General features: G+C 35.0%; 6 protein-coding genes across 8 annotated transcripts in view; 4 read left to right on the plus strand and 2 right to left on the minus strand.

The window, feature by feature from the left end:
- On the plus strand, positions 369–2,936 carry LOC18611753 (protein BOLA2). The gene is made up of 3 exons (XM_007048175.2): positions 369–574; positions 2,475–2,497; positions 2,589–2,936. Exons 1-3 carry the CDS (start codon positions 512–514, stop codon positions 2,770–2,772), a joined length of 270 nt encoding a protein of 89 aa, XP_007048237.1. The 5' UTR covers positions 369–511; the 3' UTR covers positions 2,773–2,936.
- On the plus strand, positions 3,410–5,343 carry LOC18611755 (probable plastid-lipid-associated protein 7, chloroplastic). Of its 2 annotated transcripts, XM_007048178.2 has the most exons (7): positions 3,412–3,804; positions 3,906–4,021; positions 4,102–4,224; positions 4,449–4,547; positions 4,649–4,693; positions 4,795–4,868; positions 4,982–5,343. In XM_007048178.2, exons 1-7 carry the CDS (start codon positions 3,435–3,437, stop codon positions 5,073–5,075), a joined length of 921 nt encoding a protein of 306 aa, XP_007048240.2. In that variant the 5' UTR covers positions 3,412–3,434; the 3' UTR covers positions 5,076–5,343. The 2 variants fall into 2 exon arrangements, with proteins under 2 accessions (XP_017981642.1, XP_007048240.2); XM_018126153.1 differs by having other exon boundaries at positions 3,410–3,804; positions 4,795–5,343.
- LOC18611757 (probable plastid-lipid-associated protein 7, chloroplastic) lies at positions 9,914–10,918 on the plus strand. Its single transcript, XM_018116990.1, has 3 exons — positions 9,914–10,214; positions 10,322–10,437; positions 10,790–10,918. Exons 1-3 carry the CDS (start codon positions 9,914–9,916, stop codon positions 10,916–10,918), a joined length of 546 nt encoding a protein of 181 aa, XP_017972479.1.
- LOC18611759 (pre-mRNA-splicing factor ISY1 homolog) lies at positions 17,002–19,355 on the minus strand. Its single transcript, XM_007048183.2, has 2 exons — positions 18,246–19,355; positions 17,002–17,375 (listed from the first exon to the last, which is right to left on the minus strand). Exon 1 carries the CDS (start codon positions 19,160–19,162, stop codon positions 18,257–18,259), a length of 906 nt encoding a protein of 301 aa, XP_007048245.1. The 5' UTR covers positions 19,163–19,355; the 3' UTR covers positions 17,002–17,375; positions 18,246–18,256.
- On the minus strand, positions 21,844–24,296 carry LOC18611760. 2 transcript variants are annotated; one of them, XM_018123815.1, is made up of 2 exons: positions 23,438–24,296; positions 21,844–22,294 (listed from the first exon to the last, which is right to left on the minus strand). In XM_018123815.1, the coding sequence occupies exon 1, from the start codon at positions 24,190–24,192 to the stop codon at positions 23,452–23,454; it is 741 nt and encodes a 246-aa protein (XP_017979304.1). In that variant the 5' UTR covers positions 24,193–24,296; the 3' UTR covers positions 21,844–22,294; positions 23,438–23,451. The 2 variants fall into 2 exon arrangements, with proteins under 2 accessions (XP_017979304.1, XP_017979299.1); XM_018123810.1 differs by having other exon boundaries at positions 21,952–22,276; positions 23,438–24,289.
- The window catches only part of LOC18611761 (carbamoyl-phosphate synthase small chain, chloroplastic), a 3,327-nt gene continuing 915 nt past the window's right edge, over positions 25,067–27,478 (plus strand). The window contains exons 1-8 of the mRNA XM_007048186.2: positions 25,067–25,372; positions 25,449–25,581; positions 26,048–26,136; positions 26,223–26,283; positions 26,387–26,454; positions 26,583–26,711; positions 26,795–26,904; positions 26,995–27,342. Of these exons, the coding sequence (XP_007048248.2) occupies positions 25,249–25,372; positions 25,449–25,581; positions 26,048–26,136; positions 26,223–26,283; positions 26,387–26,454; positions 26,583–26,711; positions 26,795–26,904; positions 26,995–27,342 (1,062 nt within the window). The 5' untranslated portion in view covers positions 25,067–25,248. The remainder of the gene's footprint in view (positions 25,373–25,448; positions 25,582–26,047; positions 26,137–26,222; positions 26,284–26,386; positions 26,455–26,582; positions 26,712–26,794; positions 26,905–26,994; positions 27,343–27,478) is intronic.

Genomic DNA, 27,478 nt, shown 5'->3' on the forward strand with positions numbered 1-27,478 from the left:
TAATTTTGGAGTTAACTATAATTGCAATTTAACTTTGAGTTGTGGACGGTTCACATGCATTGTATTTTACAAAGGGTTTAAAGGCAACATGACCCCACAATTTGTAGAGTTTTAATGAAATGGTACTCGAATTTTAATCATTTCAATTAATTTGGAGAGGGTCCCCCCCTCCTTTTCTTGTGCAATGTATCAACTTGATGCACAAAGTGGAAAGAAAAATGACTTATTATCACGTTAATTGTTATGTTACGTATGTATGTATATGTATATATGTGTATATATATATATATATCAAATAAATTGAAAATGGGCTTTTAGGAATGAATGGGCCTTGCGTAGAATATAGTCCATAAAGTCTACTCCACCCAAATCGAATCTTTCCCTTTTATATTATTCTTCATTAATACTCTGGTAAAAGGAATATTGGACTTTGGGCCTATATCCGTGCCTTGAAGTTGAACCCAGCCAACAAAGAGAGAAGCGGCGACGAAGAGGCACAGAGAAAGAGGAGATGGGAGTAACCAAGGAGCAAGTTGAATCGTCGTTGACTTCAAAATTGAAGCCGTCTCATCTGGTAACCTCACCTGTATTTCAGATTCTTCAGTTTTCATTCACGTTCATAAGCCTTTATCCAATCCAAGTTGGAAAATTTCAGCCTCTGGGTTCTATTTGCTTACCTGTTTTCAATTGGTTTTAGGTCTAAGTATGCAAAGTAAAGGCCTTTTCTTTCGTCCTTAATCATGTTTCGGGAAATACAATAATGCATTCGCACTTTGATTTTTGTTTTCAAATAAATTAATTATATTTTTGAAGAATTAAAAATCAAAAAGTTTTTTGAAAAAAAATAAAATAAAATGCATGAAGCATGATGCTACTTTTATGTAGACCAATTATTTCATAGTTACACATTAGCAGTTTTCTAATAGCCATTAAGTGAAAAAAAGTTTGCAAAATGCAAGGGGATATGGGGTAGAACTTAAATTTTGTTGAACACTTATGGAAAAGCAAGTTGGAAATTGATGAGTAAGCAAGTATCATGCTGCCTTTGATGAATTTGTCTTGAGATTTTTGTGTCACTCTTGAAATTTTTGTAGGTTCACTTTAGGCTGGAGTTGTTTGAATGAGAAAGAATAATATGTCTTTCAAGCTTTGAATGGATTGAGGGGAAAGGTTGTTCATCCTGTTGGGGTGATTGGGCCTCGTTTAGGGTTTTAACACAGTTGTTATCTCTAGGGTGCATGCACTTGTTTGGGCACCATTCAGCTCACTATAATGTGCTGATTTCCAGGACCTCAAGCTCATTCTTGTCATGTAACCATTGTTGAACCTTCTTATTGTTAAACAAAATGATATTGTGATGAAAAGGGTTTTGGAATTAATCTTAATTTTGCAGCTATTAGGACCCAGTTTTAAAAGATGTCGAGAAGGGTACGCTATCATCTTAGCTTTTTATCACTTGAGAAGAGAAAAGTAAAAGATAATTTTCTTTTTGTTTCTAAAAGGTTTGACAGTGATTTTTGTAACAGTTCAGGTTCAATATTCAAGGCTTCATGTATACATATTCTGATACACATTGTTGAGGAGTAAGGGTTCCTTGCTAGTCTCTGGTTGATATATCACCAAAAATGACGTTTGAGTTTTGATTAGAATTAAATTTGTTTTGTTGTTGCCTTCAGTGATTTTGAAGACTGTTAGATTGTCTATTTGCAATTCTTCGGTTAGCCATACTGGCACTGATCTTTGCAAGAATCTGGCAGTAATTTCAATCTATTTGAAAGCATCCATAGGAAGCTGAACAAAGTTGTGCTGGATGCTTTTTGAATTTTTTTCTCATTCTGACCTGGATCCGGATGATCATAACACCAACCTGAAGGAGATCAATTTCTTAACTGTTTTGAAAAGTGTTTTTTTTGCTTGGAAAGACTTTTTTTAATTTGTTTGTTAGTCATAACTCCTTTTATGATGTACTCTCCTCTTGAAGTGTCATTTTTTTTTCAAAGAAAAAGCCCGTTAGCTCTTTTGTTTTTGTGCATTATGAGGGAGGTCATTCCTTCTTCAGTTAGAAAATAGCACCATACACTCTAATGATTTTGAGCTCATGTCATCCTTCGTCCAATGGCATTGGCACCTTTGTTTCCTATAATGAGGATTTGGCCTGAAGGTCATTGTTATCTAATGGCATTAGTAACGTTTGTTAATAAATATATGTGGAGTATGAGTTTATATGCTCAATCAAACACAATGCTTCTGTTCCTGGCAGGGTTCCCTTCTGAATCATTTTGTTTATGCATTGATGATTACTAGAAACTTATCTGCTCTTTAATTGTGAATGACACCCAACTTTTGATTTTTGAAATTTTGCTTTCATATGTCTAAGCCTTCCTAAGGTTTATCGATATTCATTTTTCTAATTTGATACCTGTACATCTGATGCTATTTTCTTGTAAACTAACTCCTATACTTGTGTGTTGCAGGAAGTAATTGATACATCTGGAGGGTGAGTATATTGGGGACATTTTTTATTTGAATTTGTGCACTAGTTCATCCTTCATTTGGATACTTTATAATGAGTTTTGTGATTGGATCAGGTGTGGTGCAAGTTTTGCAATTGAGATTGTTTCTGAACAATTCGAAGGGAAGAGGCTTCTGGAGAGGCATAGAATAGTGAATGGTGCTCTGGAAGAGGAGATGAAGCAAATCCATGCTCTCTCAATAAAGAAAGCTCTGACCCCCGAGCAGTGGAAACAGCAGCAAGAGTCAAAAAAAATCTAAAGCAGCTTAGAAAGATACTCCAGTAAAATTTGGAGGATCTAAATAAGAGTTCATGTAGCCACTTGAGAAATAGTATTTGAACTCAGATAACTTGAAAAGAACTGCTGATACTAGAAATATCAAAGCATCGTTTTACCGTAGCTTAAATTTGACTACCTTTGATAGATGTTTTAGCATGTTAGTACTATTACCTTTGCATAGCTGAGTGGAAACTTACCTATTGGACATACTAAAACAATGGAAAAGTAAAGTGAGATGGAGATCGGAGATTGGTTTATGTGTTGAAAGAATTGTCCCAAAATAGAAATAAGATCTGTTGGTAGTAAATTCCATCTCTTATCGCAATTAAGCATGTGTAAGTAATACTATTAAAAAAAAAGTATAAGTAATACCCGCCACCCAAAACATAAAAGCTCTGTCTCGCTACTGTTGACGCCTTGAAGGTAAGAATTAAGATAGTCATCAATTTGTTGATGGTAATGCTTGTCTCTCTGTTAGCATGTGCACCTTGAAGCTGGAATATTCTACAAACTTAAACAAAAAAAATTAAAAAAGAAACATGGAAAATGAAATTGAAATTGAATTTACCAACCGAAAACCGTTCACATATTAAAGGTGCCGATGGATAATTAAAACCTATCATTTATCAACTGGATAGGGCGATGCCAGCTAACCTTGACATGGCCCTGAGCTACTTCCCCTCGTCTAGACATGAACTTGGGCTTTATTTTCCTTTCCCAAAGACGAAGGGAGCAAAACTTTTTGTACCAACGACTGCATTCATGTCCAACAAGCTTATCCAACCAGCAATCCTAGCTCCCCAAGTGGTTCCTCCGATATCCAAAATCAAAGCAAGGGTGAGAACTTGCAGAGTGGTCTCAGCCACATATCCAATGACAAAGGGCAATGGATTTAGGCCTACTCATACTACCAAGGTTGCCGAGCAGAACGCTGGCTTAGTCGGTGAGGAAGATGTACAAGATCTTAAAACACTTTCCCAGCTCAAAACTAAACTCTACCAGGAAGTCAACGGTATGGCCATTGGGATTTTCAGCCCATTTGTTTTCTCTACTTCATCAAAGCTTTTGAGATAAAGATTGAAATGTTTGTTGCATCTATGTATATATTCCAAGGAATCAATAGAGGGATTTTTGGAGTACCATCCTCGAAGAAATCTGATATCGAGGCTCTGGTGAAGCTGCTAGAATCTCAGAACCCAACTCCAGATCCTACCTTAAATCTAGATAAGGTAACATTTCAGTTGTATTCTATTTGTGGAAATATGCTAAAGGATGGAGTTACAGTTATGTTTCTATATATGGAATGAAGGTGGGTGGTTGCTGGAAGCTTGTTTACAGTACAATTACAATCTTGGGTTCAAAGAGAACAAAGCTGGGATTGAGAGATATCATCACCTTGGGAGAATTTTTCCAGACCATTGATGTTGAAAAGGTATAATGAATTCATGATAAGATTTTCTTACGGTGAAGCTAATGAGTACATGAAAGAGTTGAGAAATTCCAGGGGACTTAATCATATTGTTTCTGAATAAATATCCAGAATCTTACTATCATATTACCAAATTTAAATGCTAGTGTGCCGTTTCTATATGAAACTGTGTTTGTAATGTCGTTTGCCTTCTACTAACTTTAGCATTTGATCATGGGAAAATGGAGAGCAAAGCGGTTAACGTGATCGAGTTCAATGCCAGAGGATTGAGTTTGTTGAATGGGAAGCTGACGATTGAAGCGTCCTTCAAGATCGCATCCAAATCAGTTAAAGCTCCGATTCCCCTTTTTGCCTTTTTCTTCAATAATACATTCTACACACTTATAAATCATGATGGAACTGTTTTCCTTTTCTCCATATTCTGCAGAGAGTTGATATAAATTATGATAACTCAACGATCACTCCAGATCAGGTAAGCTGCTATACTTTTATTAATTGAGCCAAAGACTGCTCAGTTTATCTATTCTAACTTGGAATTAAAAAAATGCTTGTTCTTTGTTCGAGAAACAATAGTTGATGAATGTGTTCCGGAAGAATTATAATATGTTGCTAGCTATCTTCAATCCAGAGGGGTGGCTGGAGATCACGTATCCTTTCTTATCACTGCTGATTTACTCACCCAACATTTTAGTTTTCTACCTCCTTGAGATTGGGATGGTAGAGAAAGTGGTTGTTCCTTTACTTCATGTGAACACTGCAGATATGTAGATGATACCATGAGGATAGGGAGAGATGACAAAGGAAATACCTTCATATTAGAAAGATCAGAAGAAGACATCAGTGTGTTGACTTAAATTCAATTGTTAACTTCCAAGTATTTCAACATTTCATTTCAGACAAGGCACCAAAAAGATAGTGTACAATGTTAGAGTGAGTTATTTCCAGAGGCCCAGTTTGGCAAATATGCTAAGAGGATTGCTTTTGTCTCTTCCCAAATTACTCTGTTAAGATTTTTGGAATGCAAATTGTGTCTTTGCTTCTCATCGCAAAATGCAAAAAAACCGTTTGTGCACCTTTGAAGTTCAGCTTAAAAGGTCAATTCAAGTGTTAGAAATTTGAACATCTTTTTAATTTAAAAGAATTAATACTGATGCTATCGACCACCTGACCATCGGGTGGGACGCTGACTTTATAATTTTATGAGATTTTATCTCATAAAAAACATCTTATAAGTTAAAAGTAGTATGAATCATTATATTCTCAGTATCACTCTAATACATAGTCAATATGGGATTCATAACTCTCCTCTCTAGGATCATAACCTCATTGAGAAAGAGAGTTTTCTTTGATGTGGGATTTTGTGGCTCATCTGCTGAGAGCATTATCTTGACGATGTGAGATTCAAGTTCAGTGTCACGATTCACACCAACCTTATTGTCCACTTTGGTTCGTTGAACTCACTATTTTATTTCATAAAAAACACCTTGCAAGTTAAAGGTGACGTGAACTTTTATATTTTCAATATCACTCTAATAAATGATGTGAGATTTGAGGCTTTTCTTTCTAAATCATAACATCCTCCTTTACTCTTTACTGGACTTTAATGTGAGACTTTGTGACTCTACTCGATGAGAATATTATCTTTCAACGATATAAAATTCACGTTCACGCAAAAATCGTGACACTGAAAAAGATACTGACTATTGGGTGATAATTGCTGCTTGTTGTCAATGTGCTACTCTGTAGTCTATCCAACTACCAACCAACTCACATATTTAGCTGAAAAAAATATTTACTATAAAGTTGAAATAGCTTCATAAAAGGAAGGGACCTTACTGATTATAGAGCTATCGTCTTGCCATTGAAATACTATCTCATTTCCCAGTACACAAAATTCTATTGTGTTTCTTTTTGTTAATTAGGCAATAAAAAGTTACTTACAATGACCTTACCGATAAAGATAATTATAATTGCATTATTTGAATAAATATTTTTTAGAATGATAATTTTGAGTATTGAAAATATACTAATCAAAGTTTTTTTTTTTAGTTTACAAAAAGACAAAGATAATAAAAATGAGACAGGATTAAAACTTCTTGTAATCCCTTAAATCCATGGTGCAATTCATTGAGCAATGCACTTTGGAAGCCCAACGACAAATATAAATAAAAAGCTTGTCTGAATTTGGATAAAGGCCGCAGTAAAGACCATCTCACTGTCTCTTGTAATGGAGCATTTTAGGCCTTCTGCTCTCAAGCAAAGCTAGCAATGCTTTGACATTCATAAGTATGTCTTGAAAAACCACACTAAAACTTATACTACCATATAAACCCCCCTCCAATCTTTCACCTGACATACATGCTATTCCAATTTTAACCGATACCAGACATTGAAACGTACATCCAATTAACAACACCCTCTACAGATTAATTTGACTCGTATGTATTGCCAAACATTGATACTAGTTTTGGTTGGAGAGCATTCAATTAAGAACACCCTTTCCAAAAATTGGCGTATGCCGCTTCAAGTGGCGAGCACACGGTATTCTTTAGTAAAAGGCGAAAGAATAGTTCGCTCTGTGCTCACCACACGGCTCCGTGAGTTTCATTTGTGTTCGCACGCTTCCTTATAAGCTTGAGGGAAAGCTGCTACTTGCTTTCTGTGCGTGATGTGGGACGTTAATGTTTTCGTTTGAGATATTCACTTTTGTCCGCTCGTGCTCTTCCCGCCTTCATCCATCACCTTTCCTTTTACAGATAACAATTTAATTTGTGTCCTATTAATTTCCGGATTGAAAGGATTACCACCATATCCATCCTTTAACACTATGTTAGGTAGGAAAGAAGAAAACTAGATGAGAGGAACAGAGGTGAGAAACGAAAAAACAAAAGGAGAAAGAAAGTTATTTTTCCTTTCGTGTGTATTTGATATGGAAAATGGATTGAAATGAAGAGGTTAAATTAATGTTGTAAATAAAGGATTGGCATAAGCTCCTTTGAACAGAAAAGGAAAAGTACAAATCCACATATTTTCCTTTCTTCTTTCTTTTTCCCTCTTTTTAAAAGGAAGGACGGAAACATTGTTTTTACACCAATTCATATTTGTTAATTAGTGTTTGTTGGATGTCTTATGAAGTTGGAAGATATTTTGAGAAAACCTAATGCTCATTTTAATTGCATTGCCCCCTAGAATGGGCATGGGCTTTTGATATACATACTCCTATTTGTGTATTATTATATGCTCATTCAACCAAGATTACTTGGCATATAAATATTTGAAAAACTAGGATAAGTAGGAGAATACCCTTCTTACTTGGCATATAAATATTTGAGAAGCTAGAATCAGTAAAGGGGTATTCAGTTAAGCATACCCTTCTCAAAATTAGCGTATGTTGCTTAAAATGGCAAGCACACGCTATTCTTTAGTAAAAGGCAAAAGAATAATTCGCTATGTGCTAACCACACGACTTCATAGCTTGAACAATGGCCGACATACTTCATTGTAAGCTTGGGAAGAGCCGGCTATGTCAACTAGAATTATTGATGTCTTGAGTGGTATATTTGATTTGTTGAATAAAATAAAATAAAAATATTATTATTTAGTTTGGTCGATAAAAAGAATAAGTTACGAATTGTTATTATAATTTGTTATAATATTTAATTAGTAAAAATAATTTTAAAATTAAAAAAATAAAATATGAAAAGCTAAATATCTTTTATTATATAATAAATGATTTTTTATTTTTATTTTATTTTTTTAATATTAATAATTGATAATTTAAATATTAACATTTTATTTATAATTTAATCATCAATATTTTAAAATATTATTTTTTATTTATAATTTAAATGGTATTTTGATTAAAATATTAATAATTTTAATTAATTTTTAAATTTAAAATATTATTTTTATAATATATAATTAATTTTTTAAAATTTCTATTAAATTTTTCTTCATTTTCCTTTTTTGTAATAAAAAAATTATTTTACATAATTAGAGTTACAATTTTTCAAACTTGTAAAGAACATTTTAATCTTTATCACTTTTTAAGGTTTTTCCTCATCCATTGAACAGCTAAAATCATGGAATTGATCTTATCTATTCTTCAGTTTTAGATGATTTTAGGGATAATCATTCCAGAAAAATGGTTGTTCATTAGAGCATTTCACAACCAAATAAAGAAACAAAAATTCCTTAAAAATAAAAAGGGAATTGTATTCTCATGGAAAAATCATTTTGAATTATTTTAAATTCAAATGTTTTGAGTTTAGATAATTCGGATACATTTTTTTTTAGGTTTTCTTTTTAAAATTGTATGTTAGCTGTACTCATTTTAACAAAACTTTCAAGTACCAATTGTAGTAAATTTAAATTTTTCGGAGTTGAATAATTTCAAGTACGAGCTTTAATTCGTTTTGAATTATCTTAAACTCGAAACATTTTAAATTTGAAAAATTTTTCGACTTAAAGTCGTTAACTGAGTTTGGGCTTTTTGGAAATTGAAATCTTAGATTAACTTCCCTCTAGGCCTAGCTCCTAACCCGCTTACAAACTCAGACTTCCAAAATTCCTAGTGAACAATTTTTCGTACAGTATAACCTCAAAAATTATAGCCGAACAATTTTAAACTCAGAATTGTAGGGCTTTACCCCGAAGGGAGCCCTTCCAGAAATTCTCACAGGCCAGGGCTTAACCCAGGCCCATGAGGGGGTTTGGAAATAGTTTTCAACCAGCAATAGACGCGCCTCGGTTAGAACCTCACTAGCTGCGTCATTGCCCCAAGCGCAAAGATGCTAATCTTACTCGGTTGGCTCTTTATTTATATGAAACACAAACACTCCTCTTTGTTGACTTGGTGATGTGGGATCCGGACCACGTTTCCTCTATACTAAGGAAAGCGTCATCGATTTCGTTTTGCTTACCTGTTACCCCGCAACTAGTAAATTAACTTTGCTTAGATTTTGATGCAGTAAATCTGTTATAAACTGCAAGGTAGAGCTTAATAACATTCACTGTATCCAAAAATGGAAGACATTTTGCTCTCTGCCAACATTTCATTCCTCCCCTTTACATAGTATCTACCAGCCCTAGCTTTTCAGTTGATTTTTTAGATCATATTGGCTAGTAACCATGAGTTCAAACAGGTCATTGACGAGGCTATTCCATTTGGTTTCAGATGAAAAATTCACTCTAATAGCTGTTTGGTTGCAGAGAAAAAAAAAAACGAAGATAACATTTAGGCTCTTTTGTCTCATGCTTTTAAATTATCTTGAAACATGCTACAAAAGATGCAAGAAACGCCTGGGAAGAAGAACTAATAAAGGTTTTTAAGATTGTATGGAAGATCATCAAAGAGAATGCTAATGAATCAAATCTCCTAATGCTTTAGATGCTTGATGTTTGACCAATTCTATCAATTATTCATACAAAAATATAATAACTTATCTGTCTGCATAGCAGAAGTTTCCAATCTCAATAATTTCAATTTTAATGCATTCTAATCTACAGGGATTGAAATATATTAATAAGCAAATACTGTTGCACCTAGCTCATTGAAAAGGAGAATAAAAATTAAACCGACAATGCCGCAATGGCCAAAGAACCATCATTATCCAAGCCATAATCTTCATCTTTGTCTAGAACATAAAAGAAGCAAAATCTTGTTTCTACTTGTGATTGGAAGTTTGGAATCATGGCCTGCAAGCTTCTCCAGCACCCAGTTCCCACTTCCCAAGCAATTCCTTCAATACCTATGATCAGAAAAATCATAACAGCTCAGAAATTAGCCCCAGCAATGCAGTCAACAACCAAGAGCATAAGATTGTTTGGGCCTCCATCTGGTTTAAAACACATTCTCAAAAACACCACCAAAGTTGCTGAAGATAGCTGTAGCTTAGTTAATGATGACATAGAGGTAGAAGAAAAAGGGGAGGAACCATTACAGAACAGGACACCTGACCTGATCAAAACAAACTTTTACCAGGCGATCAAAGGTAAAACCTTGGAAATTTCAGCCACATATTCATTCCATCTCTAGCTTTGATGACATGAAGAGTTTGAAATGAAAATTGACATGTGTGGCAGTTGTATGTATATCTAGGAATCAATGGAGGGATTTTCGGAGTGCAGTCTGCGAGAAAATCTGAGATTGAAAGGCTGGTGGCGTTGCTTCAGACCCAGAATCCGACGCCTGACCCTGCATTACATCTAGAGAAGGTACATTCAATGCAATTTCTTTCTCCTATCACCAGTTCTAAAGCCTGTACTGTACCAAGGTACTATGGAAGGGTGCCATATCTAATTAATCCAGATTATACATACATGCATGCATATATGTATATATGTACGTATACTTTCCAACTTGAAAACAAGGTAGTGCTAATTATAGGAAGTTATGGTCCTTAATAGAAATGATCATGCTAAAGCTATCACCTAATATTTTCAGTTGCCATATGTATGATGAGGGTTTTGGTAAAGTTTACTCCTCAATATCGAATGAAATAAGATGTCTGTTCTCACAATAGGAATTCAAAATGTTCAATGACAGTTTTATTTTTATAATTGGAAGGTTGGAGGATGCTGGAAGCTTGTTTACAGTACAAAAACAATTTTGGGAGCCAGGAGGACAAAACTTGGATTGAGACATTTCCTCACCCTGGGGGATATCTATCAGACCATTGATGTTGCTAAGGTGTAAGGTTAATTCTCACCAAATTATATGTGCATTTAAAAAGTAAAAAGTCAAAAACTCATTTCGTATATGTTCCCTACTCGTAACTCTTCTCTAGACAATCTGAACTGCTGCAGTGACCCTTTTTTTTTTTCTCATGCATCAAATTCTGACAAATTTTATTAGCTTCCTTTATCTCTTCAATGAAGTTAGCAGCTCACATACTGTTAATATAACCTTTCAAAAACTGTTTTATGTTAGTATGTCGTTTCCTGATGCTAACCCTGAGCATTTGCTGATGGAAAAAAATGGAGGCCAAAGCGGTTAATGTGATCGAGTTCAACATTCCAGGTTTGAATTTGTTGAATGGACGGCTTAAAATAGAGGCCACTTTGAAGACAGCATCTATAACAGTTAGCAAAACCACTCTGTTTCCCTTCTTTTTTAATTTTTCCGACCTATCAGAATTCTTTCCAAGTTGGGTATTATGCCTGAAATGTCTTCATTTCTAATAGTTACAGAGAGTTGACATGTGTTATGACAAATCAACAATTACTCCAGACGAGGTATATATGCAAATCCAACAAGTATCTGAGAGTCGTTTACTGAAGACAGACTTTTGCTGAAACTATTCCTATACGTTGCGCTTACTGAAAAAAAAAAAAAAAACCTTGCTTTTCTTTTAGGAGGAAACAACAGTTGAGGCATGTACTTCGAAAAAAGTATGATCTTCTGCTCAGCATCTTCAATCCAGAAGGTTGGCTTGAGATCTCGTATACTTTTAGTCTCCCTAAAACAGCATTATCACTTTTCTAAGCGCAACTTGACAATTGGAGTGGAGCTTTAATTCCTGCTTGAATGAAATCGAATATACTTTGTTCCTTGATTGACCATAAGATTTGTAGATGATACCATGATGATTGGAAGAGATGATAAAGGTAATACCTTCGTCTTAGAACGATCAGAGTAAAGAACACTCAAATGATGATGTTTTCGGCATAAACCTCGCTGTGAAGCATGAGAATTGCCTTCATTTTATTTTTTGTTTGAATAACAAAACTCTTGCATATTGGATTCATGTGTGCACAACTCCAGATTACTTGATTGTAGAATAATTTTCAAAGTAATAAAATTGTTATTCATTGATGTTAGTTGTTAAAAGCTGACAAGTGACAGCCTAGTGCTAGAGATAAAAGGTAAAAAATCAGCAAAAAGAAGAGATCAATGAAATGGTCAGTAAGTGTTTCCAGCTTAAATCTTTCACTGATTAAGTAGTTGGTTCGGTAGTTCAAGAAAGGCGAAAAGAAGAGTTTGATTTTATATCGAGTGACATCATAAGAGAGCATATCTTATTTATTTATAGGAAATTGACATTTCTTATTTGCAAATTAATTAAAGTATGAAGTGTAAGCTGGCATACTCTTAAAATTGGAGAAGGGATTCGGATAGTGTCAGGGTCATAACTTGGGACTTGAGAGGCGTGCATAGTAAGGTGCTTGTGGCGAAGCAGAATCTTACTAAACAAATGACATCTAGATTTCTATATGCCATTCTACAGGAAGCTGAAGGATTGGACTACTAGTTGCCTCCTATCTAGGATTGTGGAACTGGAGCACTTGACTAACTTGCCTTGTCTTAAAAAAATTTTCCATCTCATTTTTCTATGAGCTAATTGATGCACAAAACAAGAAAGCCATTATTCAAAGGAAGGCATGGATTTAGAGGCAAACTATTTTTCTTTATCAATCTGTCAAGCTTCACCTAGTCTTCTGGCTTTAAAGCAAAAAAGTTTATCACTTTATCAGGAAGCGCTTCTCCTTCTAATTCTTACTTTCTCTCCTATCACCTCTTTCTGAAACATGAATCATCAACGAAAGTTATGAACTTATTAATATATACGCATTTACAAATAGCCAAGTCACAATAGTAGCAAGTCAATGGTACTAAACACTAATGTGGCAGGGGGTTCTCTGCTAGATAAGCTCTGTGGACCGATCTTCCATCCAAGGCTGTCAATTTTAACGTTGAACTCTGATTAGCCGATTTCATGAATGAGAGGACTCATTTTGACCAGGGCCAGCATCAGGCAGAAATAGCGCCCAAACAAGAAACTTGGTTCAGTTTTGGATAGTGACCGCGCGTACGCAGGCCCCCACGACCATAAATTACGACGTACTTGTGGAGACCTTAGACAGTTGCACCTCCCAAGTGCAATGGAGGCCACAAGCCTAGGCCATAGACCTTATTGATCGCCCATCGACCCCGTCCAGGTAAGTTAGTTTCAATGTTACTCCGGGGATCAACTTTATTGTGAGTGCTCATCCATTATCTAAGGCTTTCTCCAGATGCGGGAAGTGAGTCATTTCTTATACCAAGATATCACTCTACCTATAACTATAAGCCTCTCTTCTCTCAAGAGATTTGAAGTGAAAAGTTGAAATTCTAGAGATTTTATTGACACTTTTTTCTTTTGAAATTGAACAAGAGAGCTAAGAACCTGTCTCGACCTAATGTCTTGGTGAAAATTTTCAGCAAGCTGCTTGGTTGATGGAACATGGGCAGTAACTACTACTTTAGCTTGAATATGCACCCGATTAAACTGGCAATCTTTATCAATATACGTGGTACATTCATGGAAAACTAATTGGATGCAATGTATAGGGTAGTAGCTTCATTGTCGCAATATACCTTGATACTAAGAATGCAAAACCTAGAGATCACAGACAAAGAGGGCAAAGCCAAACGAATCCGCTAGTAGCAGCAGCATGGTAGTTACAACTAGTTAGAAACAGTTGCTAACTTGTTTCTTGGAAATTTATGTAAAACCGTGGTCATCAATCTTGAGATTCTTAAGAACACTAATAAAAGTACAATGTCAATGGTGGTAGTTCCATTGGCGCATTATTCAGATACTTAACCTCCCATCTTACAGAAAGGAAACTGCTACTGCCCTAAAATTGACAGGTCAAACTGAAGAATCTATTAATTAAAACTTTTAACTGGCCTTAGTAAGAGGCATTCTTCAAGAAATGCCCCTCCCAAAAATTGGTGTATGCCGTTTTCAGCAGCGAGCACACGGTATTCTTTAGTAAAAGGCGAAAGAATAGTTCGCTTTGTACTCTCTGCACGGCTCCTTGAGTCCTCTGTAAGGCTCAGGCGATTGGTTATAAAGAAAAGGGGGTGACTGTTGTTTCCTGTCTTCCTGCCATGTGGGACTTGCCTGGTGAGGGCCCTAAAATTTAATCTCCTAAACTTCACATGAGGATTGACACAAAGATGGGACTTGCTTACACTATACAAATAATATGGCAAGACAAATAGGCAGCAAAATAATGGCATTTGTTAGTAAAGCATGATAGTAGACACTCATTGGCATGTATAGTTGTGAACTTTCTACAATTCACCTTTGTAAAAACAAATTTTCTAATGAGATGATTCTATGATGCCATTAGGATTGCCTGTTTTCAACTAAGCTGCAAATCTTAATTTGCAAATTGAGCACTAGTTCACAGAACATGATATTCCCATGTTCATCAACAAACTCAGTTTTCACCTTTGATTTTTCTTCGAGATTAAAAGAGTTGAAATATTTTCCTTTATTTTTTACTACATTCATCATCTTCGTTTAATCATGACTTCTAGAGTCTACACATACTTAAAATGATGATGACACATTGGGTAAGAACTGAAGCTAGTCAAGAATTGAAGAGTCTCTACACATGTAATTGATGATGAAAAAGATTGGGTGGGTGCTTAAAGTTTTCACCTGTGGTTACTTTTCCTCCGTTACATTCGTTACCAACCGTTAATTACATTCCATGAATGATTAACGATACCCCCCATGAATTGCAATCCGTAAATGAAGAAGGTCATGCTTATGCAACATTCAAAGACGGTTGCAACGAATCGCCACTTAGTCTCCGGGTCCACAGCAACCCGCACAGGTGTTCATTAGCTTCATCTTCACCTACTCCAAAACGTTTATATTTCCAAAATTGGGTAGGGGCCGCGCGCACGCAGGCCCCCTCTGCCACAAATTATGACGTAGGCTCTCCCACTTGGGGAGACCTTAGACAGATGCACCACCGAAGTGCAATGGAGGCCATCTACCTAGGCCATGAGCCTTTTTGATCGCCCATTGACCCCGTCCAGGTAAGTATGTTTCCCAGTTCGCCCATGCTTATTTTTTATAGCAGCTGGTCACATCTCCTCTTCAGTGTTTCGACGGTGTGGGACTCAAGTTGTTATGTAACGTCAGTCTACTTGTCAGATATGGCAATCGGGAAAATCTGAAATGAATTGTTGAGACTCTCACCTCTCGAGTAACCTCATGCCTTATAGTATGTTGTGATATAGGAAAGATTGGATTCTGAAGGAAGGATTCACTTCAACAGTTGGGCCACTCCTCTAGCACTCTGTTTGGCATTGAAATTCCAGGCACAAGTCTGCTTCTTGTCCTTGTGACTTGAGAAGCAAGCACCAAGAGGTTCTAAGATTTTGCCTCCGAATTAAACGTTTTAAATTTAATCATCAGTCCTTCCACCAAACCAATTCATAAATATGAAGCAAGTGAAAAAAAATATCCATTTTGCTATCGTTGTAGCTGCAGAAACACAACTTTGACAAACCTTACCCAAATGTTCTCGCCTAAGGTTCTACCTTACCATTCACTTTGCCATTGATATCGACATCTAATTGCAAGCAAAATGTGTCGAGCAACTTAAATAAGATATCATATGTCTTTGCTATGATAAAAAATGGAAGAGGCAAAGAGTTCACCTCCAAGACTAGCGGAATCCCGGTGCGAAACCAGCCTCATGCATTTTTCATTATTGACCCTTTTAGAGAATTTGCCTGACTGAGAAGCAAAAGCTTTTTCTGCATCTCGTATAACTAAGTTATGTTCGCATGTGTGCACAAGTTTCCTTGGCTCAAAGTAGAATTCAGGCAACAAAACCATCTCATTCTCATCTCTCTACCCCTCTTCCTCAGAAAAATATTTAAAATCAACCAGGCAATTATGCAAAAATCAGTGCTTGCGATGGTCACAAATTGGATTCAACCGATTTCAAACAGTCAATAGAAAGGCAAAAGCTGCACACCAAATATCGGTTTCGAAAAACAACTTGATAAAAGCAAGCACATTCCTGAACGGTGTGTATAAGATGTCTCATTTGGCTCTCAACTGTAGACGATAAGATGCCAAGAGAAAGTGGAATACTCTGTGTGAAACATCAGAAAAGTAGTTCACTTTCATCCTAAATAGTTTTATTTTGATAAATGAAATATATAATCACATAAAACCCACTATCCAAGACCACAATGATTTTGTAGCTGCACAGCAATTGAGACACATTAACACAGTATATAAAATACATGGCCTGCAGTGAAAGGATAAAATTTTCTCTTCATCTTCTGATGTCTGCATGCAGATATACATATCGAACCTCTTAACACACGCACTTCAGCGATTGTGCATGTTTATAATATAGTGTGATTGGAGGAGACGAAGTAGACAGTTGGAATTTCTTAGAAGGCAATCAATTTGGCAATGATTAGACAACTAAAAAAATAATTCAAAGATAAATAGATTGCATACACTGGCAGGACACAAAATGAGGCTTTCACCACAAATCATGAACCATAACATATTCTTTTAGCATTGTAACTGCATCGATTTGTCTCATTTTGACATCATCAAGGCTAGAAGCATAGTTGATTTACAACCTCTTTGAAAGATGATCTCCAGTAGTCTTGGCTTGAGGTAGTATACTAAATGAAAAACAACACTGTCGACAGAATTTAGAAGCATAGTTGATTTACAACCTCTTCAAAAGATGATCTCCAATAGTTTTGGCTTGAGGTAGTATACCAAATAAAAAACAACATTGTTGGCAGAAGTTTTGTTATTATCCACATTTTGTTTCACGAAAAAAATTGCTCTCAAAAAGAATAAAAACGATTAGAGAACAACCAAATGGAGCTATAGAACTTCAAAGCTTTTATGGAATCCATTACACTGCTACACTATATTGTCCTAGGAGTTTTCTTAATCAATTCAGATCAGACAATCATGCCACACAAGTCCACATAACCCATGCATGGTCAGATATCCTGAAGTTACTTCATAAGAACTGTAAAGTCAAAATCTTAACACATCATATATGGGATGCTTGACATTTAGAATCTATGCCTTGAACATAAATTCATACATGTTTATCATCAGCACAGATCTTTGTAGTGTACATTGTAATTAATTTTTTAAGTAATAGTTTGGAGGAAATCTTTTGTTAATAAAGATCACAAGTGCCGCGTCATTTTCCTGTTTGATAGCAAGTATCATTAATCGACATGAATGCTACCATAAACTGCAATGACACCAACTTTCTATCTATTAAAATGATTACTCTATTTTCCACTGATTGTAGGAAGGCTATTCCCTCAAACTAATGACCTCTCCATGGTGAAAGTGAAAGTCTGAAACCTGTCCACAAGGTAAAGGTACTTAAACAAGTTAGGAAACCTACAATAACTCATGTACCAAAACAGCAACAGAGCATGATTTTTCTTTTAACTAAGATTTTTATCAGTTAGAATCAACTGCCATATAGGAATTGCACAGATCATGCTATCCTCAAACATGAAGTTCGTTCAACAGTTATATATCTTCCACTTAAAAGTTAACCCCTAAAATAGAGTTAATGCTTACAGAATACATCGTGTTGAAAGGCCAGTATGGATTTAAATGGTACAAAACCTGTTTTTATATATCATCAAATCTCATAAATGTCATCTATAAGCAAAATTTATATCATTCAATTAAAAAAACTATCTACAGCCTCACCTTAAACTCAAGAAAACTTGTTATAGTGACTGTTATAAATATCAAAAAGACTCAGAGGTCACAGGCAATATCATTCGTCCAATGTCAAGTAAAACTTTACCAAGATAACTATTCAAGGTTTACAATCAAAACTAGAATGAATGGCTATCACTCAAAGTAGCATCAATAAGAAACCAACATTCTGTTATAATCTCTAACTTCATCCAACAACCAAAGATAACAACAAGGTATGAAAGCATCATCAAGAGGTCAGGTGAGAGCTATCACAAGATTAACAAAAATATCATCACGATTCCAATCATGTCTATCAATGACAGAAAATTAGTGCAAATATTATCAAAATTTGCAAATATAAACAATTTTCTTGCTCATTTGGACATGAATACCAAGCTGCATATGGAAAAGTACTTCTACAAACTCAAATTCCACATAATTCACATAAAATTTAAAGCAATCTAACCAAAACAGAAATGTTATATCACCAGTCTAAATTCAAAAATACAACATTACCATCATCTATTCTACCGATGAATATTAAGCATATCTTTTGCTTCACTCTGTTCCTCCAACAATCCTTCACTCGCATACTTATTCAATAGCTCCATCTTCTTCTTCTCCACAACCATCCTCTCAATCTCTTTCTCATCCGGCAACGGCACGTGAACAACAAACTCCCTCTCCTTCTCCATCCTCTCCTTCTCCTCTCTCTCCCTCTCCCTCCTCTCCTCCTCCACCACATCCTCCTCTTCCTCAAACAACACCTCCCTCACCGCAGCCCCCACACTAACCACCTCCTTCGCCCCTCTCCTTGCCTCTCTCCTAATCTCCTCTACTCTCCTCCACTCCTCCTCCGCTTCCGCCCTTATCTTTGCCTCCGCAGGCCCCTCCACTCTCTCCAAAACTCCATCCTCATCATCCCTATACCCATAATAACTCGCATCAATCCTCTTATATATATCATATCTCGTTCTTCTCTTTCGCAATTCCGGCGGCTTCTCAAACAACTCTCTAACTCCCGGCAACTTCTTTGCAGCTCCAAAATACCGATACCCAGGCCCTCGTCCGCTAGGGTTTGGAACATCCACTATATTCCCTTCTAAATCCGTCATTTTAGGAGCGTGTTTGGCATAATTCGAGCCGCCAAGTTCGACAATACGGCGTTCCCAATGTGACTTTTCCCGTATGAGCTTGTTGATCTCGTCGTTGAGGTCGCGGAGGCGGTGCTCCCCGAGACCTTCGTTTTGGATCTCGGCGACTTTGCGGCCTATCTCTCGCATGATTTGTTGACGCCATTTGTCAGCCTCGGCGAGGTCGCGGCATTCCGAGGCGAGGTATGGGCGGCGCTCTTTGGGTTTCTTTTTTTCCTCGGCTTTTAGGGCTATGAATCGATTGAGCATCGATTGAGCTTTCTCTTCGTTTCGAGCCATTTTCTGGATAGGGGTTTTAGAATGGAGATTAAGGTGTCTACGAAGGTTATATTGACGGAGAGTGAGAACTAAACCCTAAAAAAATCAAAACACCTGATAAACCCAGCAAGAAGAGGGAAGAAACGAGGGATCTGGATTCAACGTTGGTACCACTGTAGAAACAGTTTAGGCGGCACGTCTGATGTCGTTCTTGATATTTTTATATATATATTTTAAAGAGTTTGTCCTTAATTACTACTCCATTTAGAATTTAAATTTATGAGTTAAATAAAAAGTTGGAGAAGGAAATTTAAATATATATATATATTAAAATGATTAATATTTTCTATATTTGATAATAACTTTTTCTTAGACTATTTTGTTAATTAATCTTTAACAAATTTGTATAATCATCTCCAGTTCTCCTTTTTTGTCAATCATACTATATATTATCTTTATTATACTACTTTAGCCCCTCAATTTTGATTATTAGAAATAAAATTAAAAAAATAACTTGATTTTTGAAACTAACATAAAATAAAAAGAGAACATAAAATTTGAACTTGAAATTTTTTCTTTAATAGCTTTTTGAATGTTAAAACATAAATAAAAAACCTACCTAAATAATATATTTCAATAGTAAATATATATTTATACTTAAAAAAATTAGCTAGAATAACTTTAAAAAATTAACTTATTTAAAACATTTTAAATAATATCTTATTCTTTTATTACATTTAATTAAGTTTTTATATTTTTAATTTTGAGTCAAATAAATCTTAAGAGTTAATGATTGATTAAATATTATTCATCAAAATATTACTTGTCATGCAATACTATATAACATTAATGTATCGTAATGGATAATAATTTATCATGCCAATGTAACATGATAAATCATATGAAATTTTTCATCATTTATATTAACATCGTATTAATGCCATATCAACAATGCATGAGAGTAAAATAATAAGTACATTTTGACTAATGATTATTAATTAATTATTAGTTATAAAAACTTATTTGATTCAAAATAAAAATATAAAAACTTGATTGACTATAATAGAAAATAAACAAATTATTTAAATATTTTTAAATAATTTAAAGATTTTTTAAAATATTATATAAAAAATTATTTAGATAATTTTAAACTTAATTATGAATCCATATAAAATTTGAATAAAATGAAATTTTTGCCATGGGGCAAAGAGAAATGTAAACACATTATATGCGTGTCTAAAACCATTTTGGTTCAACTAAGTAATAAAAGTGAAATGAGATTTAAATAGAAATTATAAATTCTAATTGTAAAAAAAAATTGATTGAATTATAATAAAAAAATTACTCAAACTAATGATTAAATATCTAAATATCTGAACTTTTATTTTGAATCAAATATACATTTCTCGCCGTACATTAATAAATTTTTTTATGTGACATCATCATGCGGTACAATCAACCGTTAATAAAAAGATTTTATTTGATACAAATAAAAGTTTAGGAGTTTTTTTAAGTGTAATAAAAAGATAGGGACTAAATTATTATTATTTTTTTGTATAGTTCGGAAGCTTATTTAGATATCTTACCTAAGTTTTTATTTTTCTATAGTGTTTAATTAAACTTATTTACTTTTATTTTGAGTCAAATAAATTTTTATAACTAATTTTTAATTAATTATCATTAATTAAAATATCATTTATCATTTTATATTCATATGACGTGGACAGTAAAAAATACGAAGTGACAATATCATCACACATCACATTCATTATAACATGTCAATATTACGTAATAGTAAATGACAAACGACATTGTAACTAACGAAAATTAATCAACCAGTAATAATAAATGTTTATTTAATATAAAATAAATATACAATAACTTAATTAAAAGTAATAAAAATTTATTTAAATTTTACTAAATAAAAAATGGATTTCTTTAGATATTATATATTTAAAACTATATTATTAATAATGAACTTTTCAATGAATTTTACTTCAAATTTTAAAAATTAAAAATAAATAGAAATATTCGAACATACTGTCCCTTCTAATTAATTATCAATCTATCTTAATTAATCAAATTCAATCTGTTTTAATCAATTAACATCAGGTTCAACCAATTAATAGTTATGCCGCTGATGATAGAAGCTAACAAGAAACTGAGCGATGGTTGAGGTACATATGAAGGGAGAAAGAGGAACTGCGGAAGATTGCAGCAGCAACTGATTTGGACGACTTACAATGGTAGCTATAGCCTATGTGACTAAAATTGATTCTTGAGAGACCCACCACCACCAGATAACAGTTTGACAGATGAATTGTTCTCGAAAAGGCACAAAGTATTGTCTAAGCAGTGAAAGCTCAAGAGCTTGGTCTGATAAGAAAAAGTGATTTAACATTATGCAAAGAAAACAAAATGCGTTTCTTGGAGGTGTTAATGACAACAGAGTTTTGCCGGCTGCACGCAGAGGGCCGAGACAAACCATAGAAATTCCGTCCGGTTGCTCATAGGGCTGAAAGAGATTGTTGTAGCTTACGACGGTGCCACTGCTAGCAAGCTTTTATTTGGTAGGAACTAAAGTACTTTACAAGCTGACTCATATGAGGAGATTGAATTTCCTCTTCATTAGTGATGAGAATTTATGAAATAACAATAACTAATAACCTAGTTAATGGAGTCAATGAATACACACAAGCACAAAATGTCAAAAAACGTTGAAATTGATAAGAGAAATCCAGGCTCATGCCACTTACTTCACCTTGCGCAAGAAATAGCTAAAGCTTCTATGCTGGGAAAACCACGGAAAATTCACTACAACCTTAGTAGGCTATTTAAGCCATCAATTTCAGTAAAAACAACACCATCAATTTTGAGCCATCAGATTATTGCATGCAAGTCTTGAAAAACATCATTGTAAGTTGCCTATGCTAGGATTACAACACATCATCAAAGAAGCCAGTTTCAATGTTGAACCAGAAAATAGTACATTGATAAGTTTTCACAAAACTATTTTCAGGTACCTAACATTTAGATATTTTTAATACTTTAAAACCGTCTGCTGTCAGAGAAAACCACACTACACTGCAGCTATAATGGATCACCAATTTCATAGGTAAGGAACGTCCCTTCGTTCTGCAGCCACAAGAGATCCTAGAGTGAGAAAAAGATGGTATTCACTAAAACAAGCAAGTTCATCTTATAAAACCATCAAAGTTCCGAATTGTAGAGCCACAAGAATAGCAAGCAGGTGGAGAAATTGCAAACGTTGCTGAGACAGGAACAGTAAAGAAAGTTCTTGCCAGCTAGCAATTGACGAATCAAGCAAATATACATTCAAGATACCTTGACATCAAAGACATACTTGCTTGGCCAACTCTTTCGACACCAAAATATAGCACTGCTCATAAAGACTTCATGAGTAAGAAATGCATGTGTGATATTTGGATTATTAATATATTCCACAAATGTTTACTCTCAGATAAAACCAAATGTCCAATCCACATCAAACATGGAAAAAAAAAAAAAGAGTTGCTCAAAAATCTCTCAAAATTAGAAGTCTGAGTGAACAACATGATGCCAATGCTATGAAAATTTAACGGGCCAACATGTTGAACTCATCCAGAGAAGGAAAAACTTTTCTATTATGTAACTTGATTGACATCAGGCAATTCAAGAACTATTGATCCAACAATGAACTTTTCAAGTAAAATCCTGTTTTATGTCCTAATGAACATTGTCAAAACAAATATTTCAAACAAAGCTATAAAGTAAGAAATGGAACATCTTTAATGCAAAATCAGTCACAAAAAGCATCCTTCTAGACTTGGGATGTCCCATGAGCAGGCCCTTTCTTTCACAAACTGACATTGTGATACTCTAGGTTGGAAAATTTCCAGTGACAACAAGTTAAAAAAATCAGTCAGCCACATATCACTTCTACCTTTGATAAATTTATTTCAAGACCAGAGATCAGTTAACTAAGATTGAAAATGAAATAGTCCAACCATTCTGATCCAAACCCAAAATGATTTCAATAATTAAGGTCAATTTCAACTATCAAACAAATTCAGAATTGTCAAGTGATGCATCGGTGATACCTAACTAACAAAAACTAACTCATATTTGGTTTTTAACTGAATTACATTAAACCCACAAAAAAAAAATTGCATATACACTCCATCAAAAATAAAACTTTTAATATAAAGAAAACAGCTTTTGTTCTAAAACACCTAACAATTCATCAAGAACCCATTTCATAATTCTAAATTAAAACACTTAAACAGCAAAATGTACCTTTCACCTAGACTTCACCTAAGCTTCTGCTTCCCGGAACTTTTCCTAGCCGCTTCCTTAACCTTCTCAATATACCCTTCAATAGGCGGAGTCAAAGTGGCCATAAACCTATTCGCCGGAAATGGGGTCAAATCCGGTACCAAAGCCGCCTCCTTAAGCTTCTCTGGCAAGGCCTCAATCGCCTCCTTTTTCATTCTCAACAAATTACTCTCAGCCGCCTGCCTTGCCCTATGCTTCCTCATTAAAACCCTACTATACTCCTTAGCCAATCTCCGTCCATCCTCCACCGTCAGCTCGTATTTGGGTATCTTATCAGCATCAATAAGGCCCAATGTGATCAAATCCAGCCCAGGTGTCCCCATTATCATAGGATCATCAGGAACTCCCATCGCTTTTCTTCCTCCTTTCTTCAAAATCTCCATTTCCCTTTGCCGTTCTTTGCTTATTAATCCCAATTTTTCCCGCTCGGCTTCGCGGGCTCGCTCCTTGGGGGAGAGGTGACGGACTGGAGTGGGGGCATTGAGGCATTGGTCGTAGAGTCTTTGCTTTTCGTCGGGGATTCGGCCACCTTTCGGGAGTGAATCGTCGGTAGGAGCACCGCCTTTACCTTTTTTAGTGGAGACTTTGGAGCGCTTTAAAGATTGGCCGGCTTTGAGTTTGGCTTTGCCCTTGGCGGTTCCGCTGACGGTGCAGCGTTGGAGGAGTCGGTGACCGAGTGTTGTTAGAGGTTTGGGATGGCTTGCGATGCGGATCATGGTTTTTCTGGGGTTTAAGAAACTCAATAATTAAAATGCTTTCTATTTCCTGAAATGAGAAAATGAAAGAAACTAAGGTTTTGGGTTTTTCAGAAAATGAGATACGGCCCCCCGCCCCTCCCGTGGATTTGATGTTAAACCTAGTTGGAGACCGTCTGAGTCCCCCAACCTACTAATGGCCCATATTATTTCCAAGGTGACTTTTACGGCCCATTTATTTTTGTGCAAACTATTGTGTTATGAATTTAAACCAAATGAAATCATAATAGAAAAAAATGCTATAGTGTTTATCAAATATTCTTTATTACACTTATTTTATTTATTTATGAATAATAACAATTAGTTAAAACTTGAACCAAACCATATGATTAAATAAAAATTTAAAACTACTTCAATTTTAAGTAAACACAAACTTTTTTTTAAAAAAAAAACATATTTATCGCAATTACGAGTCAATTAGAGATGACTTGATTTAGTGTCAGGTTTGAGTTCAGCTCAGTTAAAAAACTCAAGCCTGATGCTTAATCAAATTTTATTTTTATTTGTGTTTAAGCTCTACATTTGAATTATTTAAGTTAGATTTGATTAAAGGTAATTATAATTAACTTAATTTAAATTCAAAATTGATATAAAAATTTAAATAAATATTATATTATATTATATATATAATATTGAAAAATTCAAAATGAATCACTGGAATGGAATATTATAAAATTTAATTTGGTTCAACAATAAATGAGTCAAATTTAAATAATCAAACGGGGTTCAAAATAATTTACCAATAATTTGCACAATAACATTATTAAAAAAATAAGATTGGTTTGAAGGGAAGAGACTCATGAGAGCCTAAACGCAGTGGATTTTTCAAAAATACCTACTTCCTCCAAAAACCGACAAAATGCATTTTGGAAGTAACTGAGCGCTGAGCAGCCATCGTTTAGCTGTCTTTTAGCCCAAACCCAAAGGCAGCGGTTTATCACCGGTAGCGTTGTTGTAGCTCAACGCACATAATAAAAACCCTAAAGAAGGAAGACAAGAACATTTTCAGAGAAAAAAATGGGCATGAAAGCTGTGGATTTTTCGCTTAGAATCAACCCTTCTATTTGCTTTACTCAAAACCCTCCAAAACCTTCCTCCAAGCTCGTCAGATGCTCTCTCTCCCCTGACGGTGCCGCCACTGGTAAACTCTTTTCCGTTTTTCTTTTCCTTCTAAAGTTTGTCTCTTCCTTTTTTCTGTGATATTGGGTGGTTTTCAGGGTTGGCGGAGAGGCCATGGAAGTTAGCGGATGCAAGGCTGGTTCTTGAAGATGGTTCTGTTTGGAGGGCTAAATCTTTTGGTGCCTCTGGAACCCAAGTCGGTGAAGTGGTTTTCAACACTTCTTTAACAGGGTAAGATGATACATTATTTGAATTTTGGTTTCCTTTTAGAATAAACAAAATTAAGGAAATTTTGACTGCTTGTTGATGCTTAATATTATATTTCAACATGAGATTGCCTTAGCTTTTGGTTTAAAATCTTAAGAAATTTCAAAGTTTCTGAATGACAATAATGGAATGACGAAAGAAGGTGGGATTTAATAAACTTAAGTTGCAGTAAATTTTTTAATTTGAAGCTGTGTTTGATAAGATTATCTAGATTTTGTGTAATAATGGAATTAATGAAGACTTCTTCCTTTAATTCATTTTTGTTTTAAGGCTTGTCATTGCTTTTATAGTGGAGTTATAAACTTTGTTATCTGTTATGTCTTTGTTTTGTTTCCTTCTCGTTGTAGAGTAAATATGTGGACTATGGAAACTGAAGTTTATCATCTGTAGGCATTGTCTAATTCATCGGCAAAATATAATTGTTATGCAGGTATCAGGAAATTCTAACAGACCCTAGTTATGCTGGTCAGTTTGTCCTGATGACCAATCCACATATTGGCAACACTGGAGTAAATTTTGGTAAGTAAATTTTACCTTTCAAATCCTTGCAAGTCTTACTTGTTGAAAAACTATATATGATCTGATGTTGATGCCTACCCCATCAGATGATGAAGAATCAAGTCAATGCTTTCTTGCGGGCCTGGTGATCAGAAGTCTAAGTATTAAGTAAATTTCGTCCTCTTCTCAATCTCTTAGATTATGCCATCTACAGCTTTCACACAAAAGGTTTGCTCCTTTGTTTCCCAAATTCTAATTAAATGTTTTGCAGCACTTCAAATTGGAGATGTGCAGAAACCCTTGGTGATTACTTAGCAGAAAGAAATATTATGGGAATTTGTAAGTTGTATATATGGCACTGGATATCTAGATAGTTGACTGCTTAACCTAAGATGTACTGTGACAAATCTTTTCTTTGGGCATAACTTCTGGCCTCCTTTGATCTCAATGCTTTCCTATAATGGCAGATGATGTTGATACACGTGCAATCACCCGCAGATTGAGGCAAGATGGAAGTCTTATTGGGGTTTTGAGCACGGAACAATCTAAACCAGATGAAGAACTTTTGGAAATGTCACGTTCATGGGACATTGTAGGTAAGAATAGCTATACTTATTTAAAAGTTATGAGCACTTTTTAAAGGATAAGCAATCTTATTCTTCTTGTCTTTATTTTGCAGGTATTGATTTAATAAGCGGTGTTTCCTGCAAATCCCCTTATGAGTGGGTTGATAAAACAAAATCAGAATGGGACTTCAACTCCAATGGAAGAGATCGAGAGACTTACAGAGTTAGTATTATTTTTTAAATTTTATGTTGGAGGTTTTAATCCTTGCTTTGTGTCTGCTCTTACACTGCTCCATTTCTTTTTAAATTGAAGGTTATTGCCTATGATTTTGGGATCAAGCATAATATACTTCGGCGCTTAGCATCTTATGGCTGTCAAATCACTGTTGTCCCATCCACGTGGCCTGCTGCTGAAACCCTAAAGATGAAGCCAGATGGAGTTCTTTTCAGCAATGGTCCTGGAGATCCTTCGGCAGTTCCTTATGCTGTTGAAACGGTTAAGGAAATTCTGGGAAAAGTTCCTGTTTTTGGAATTTGCATGGGCCATCAGTTACTTGGCCAGGCCTTGGGTGGTAAAACCTTTAAGATGAAGTTTGGTCACCATGGAGGAAATCATCCTGTTCGCAACCTTCGCAATGGTCATGTTGAGATTAGTGCTCAGGTGTGTTTAACTAGCCAAAGTGTTTCCATGCATAAATAAGTCCCTTGTGTGCATGTATAGTTTTGTCAGCATGGATTTAAATTTTACTCTGGGAACCAACTCCACTCCACTTAAACACCCCCTTGTCTCCTCCCCA

The sequence above is a fragment of the Theobroma cacao genome, chromosome 1, assembly GCF_000208745.1.
Source record: "Theobroma cacao cultivar B97-61/B2 chromosome 1, Criollo_cocoa_genome_V2, whole genome shotgun sequence".
Classification (NCBI taxonomy): Eukaryota; Viridiplantae; Streptophyta; class Magnoliopsida; order Malvales; family Malvaceae; genus Theobroma; species Theobroma cacao.

What these genes read in the sequence shown, in the direction of transcription:
- LOC18611753 (XM_007048175.2), top strand. Translation starts at nt 512, where the DNA reads ATGGGAGTAACCAAGGAGCAAGTTGAATCGTCGTTGACTTCAAAATTG. An exon ending in AATTGAAGCCGTCTCATCTG is followed by an intron (nt 575 to 2,474) that starts GTAACCTCACCT and finishes TGTGTGTTGCAG; the next exon opens with GAAGTAATTGATACATCTGG. An exon ending in GTAATTGATACATCTGGAGG is followed by an intron (nt 2,498 to 2,588) that starts GTGAGTATATTG and finishes TGATTGGATCAG; the next exon opens with GTGTGGTGCAAGTTTTGCAA.
- LOC18611755 (XM_018126153.1), top strand. Translation starts at nt 3,435, where the DNA reads ATGCCAGCTAACCTTGACATGGCCCTGAGCTACTTCCCCTCGTCTAGA. An exon ending in CTACCTTAAATCTAGATAAG is followed by an intron (nt 4,022 to 4,101) that starts GTAACATTTCAG and finishes TATGGAATGAAG; the next exon opens with GTGGGTGGTTGCTGGAAGCT. An exon ending in AGACCATTGATGTTGAAAAG is followed by an intron (nt 4,225 to 4,448) that starts GTATAATGAATT and finishes GGGAAAATGGAG; the next exon opens with AGCAAAGCGGTTAACGTGAT.
- LOC18611757 (XM_018116990.1), top strand. Translation starts at nt 9,914, where the DNA reads ATGGCCTGCAAGCTTCTCCAGCACCCAGTTCCCACTTCCCAAGCAATT. An exon ending in CTTTTACCAGGCGATCAAAG is followed by an intron (nt 10,215 to 10,321) that starts GTAAAACCTTGG and finishes ATGTATATCTAG; the next exon opens with GAATCAATGGAGGGATTTTC. An exon ending in CTGCATTACATCTAGAGAAG is followed by an intron (nt 10,438 to 10,789) that starts GTACATTCAATG and finishes TATAATTGGAAG; the next exon opens with GTTGGAGGATGCTGGAAGCT.
- LOC18611759 (XM_007048183.2), bottom strand. Translation starts at nt 19,162, where the DNA reads ATGGCTCGAAACGAAGAGAAAGCTCAATCGATGCTCAATCGATTCATA.
- LOC18611760 (XM_018123815.1), bottom strand. Translation starts at nt 24,192, where the DNA reads ATGATCCGCATCGCAAGCCATCCCAAACCTCTAACAACACTCGGTCAC.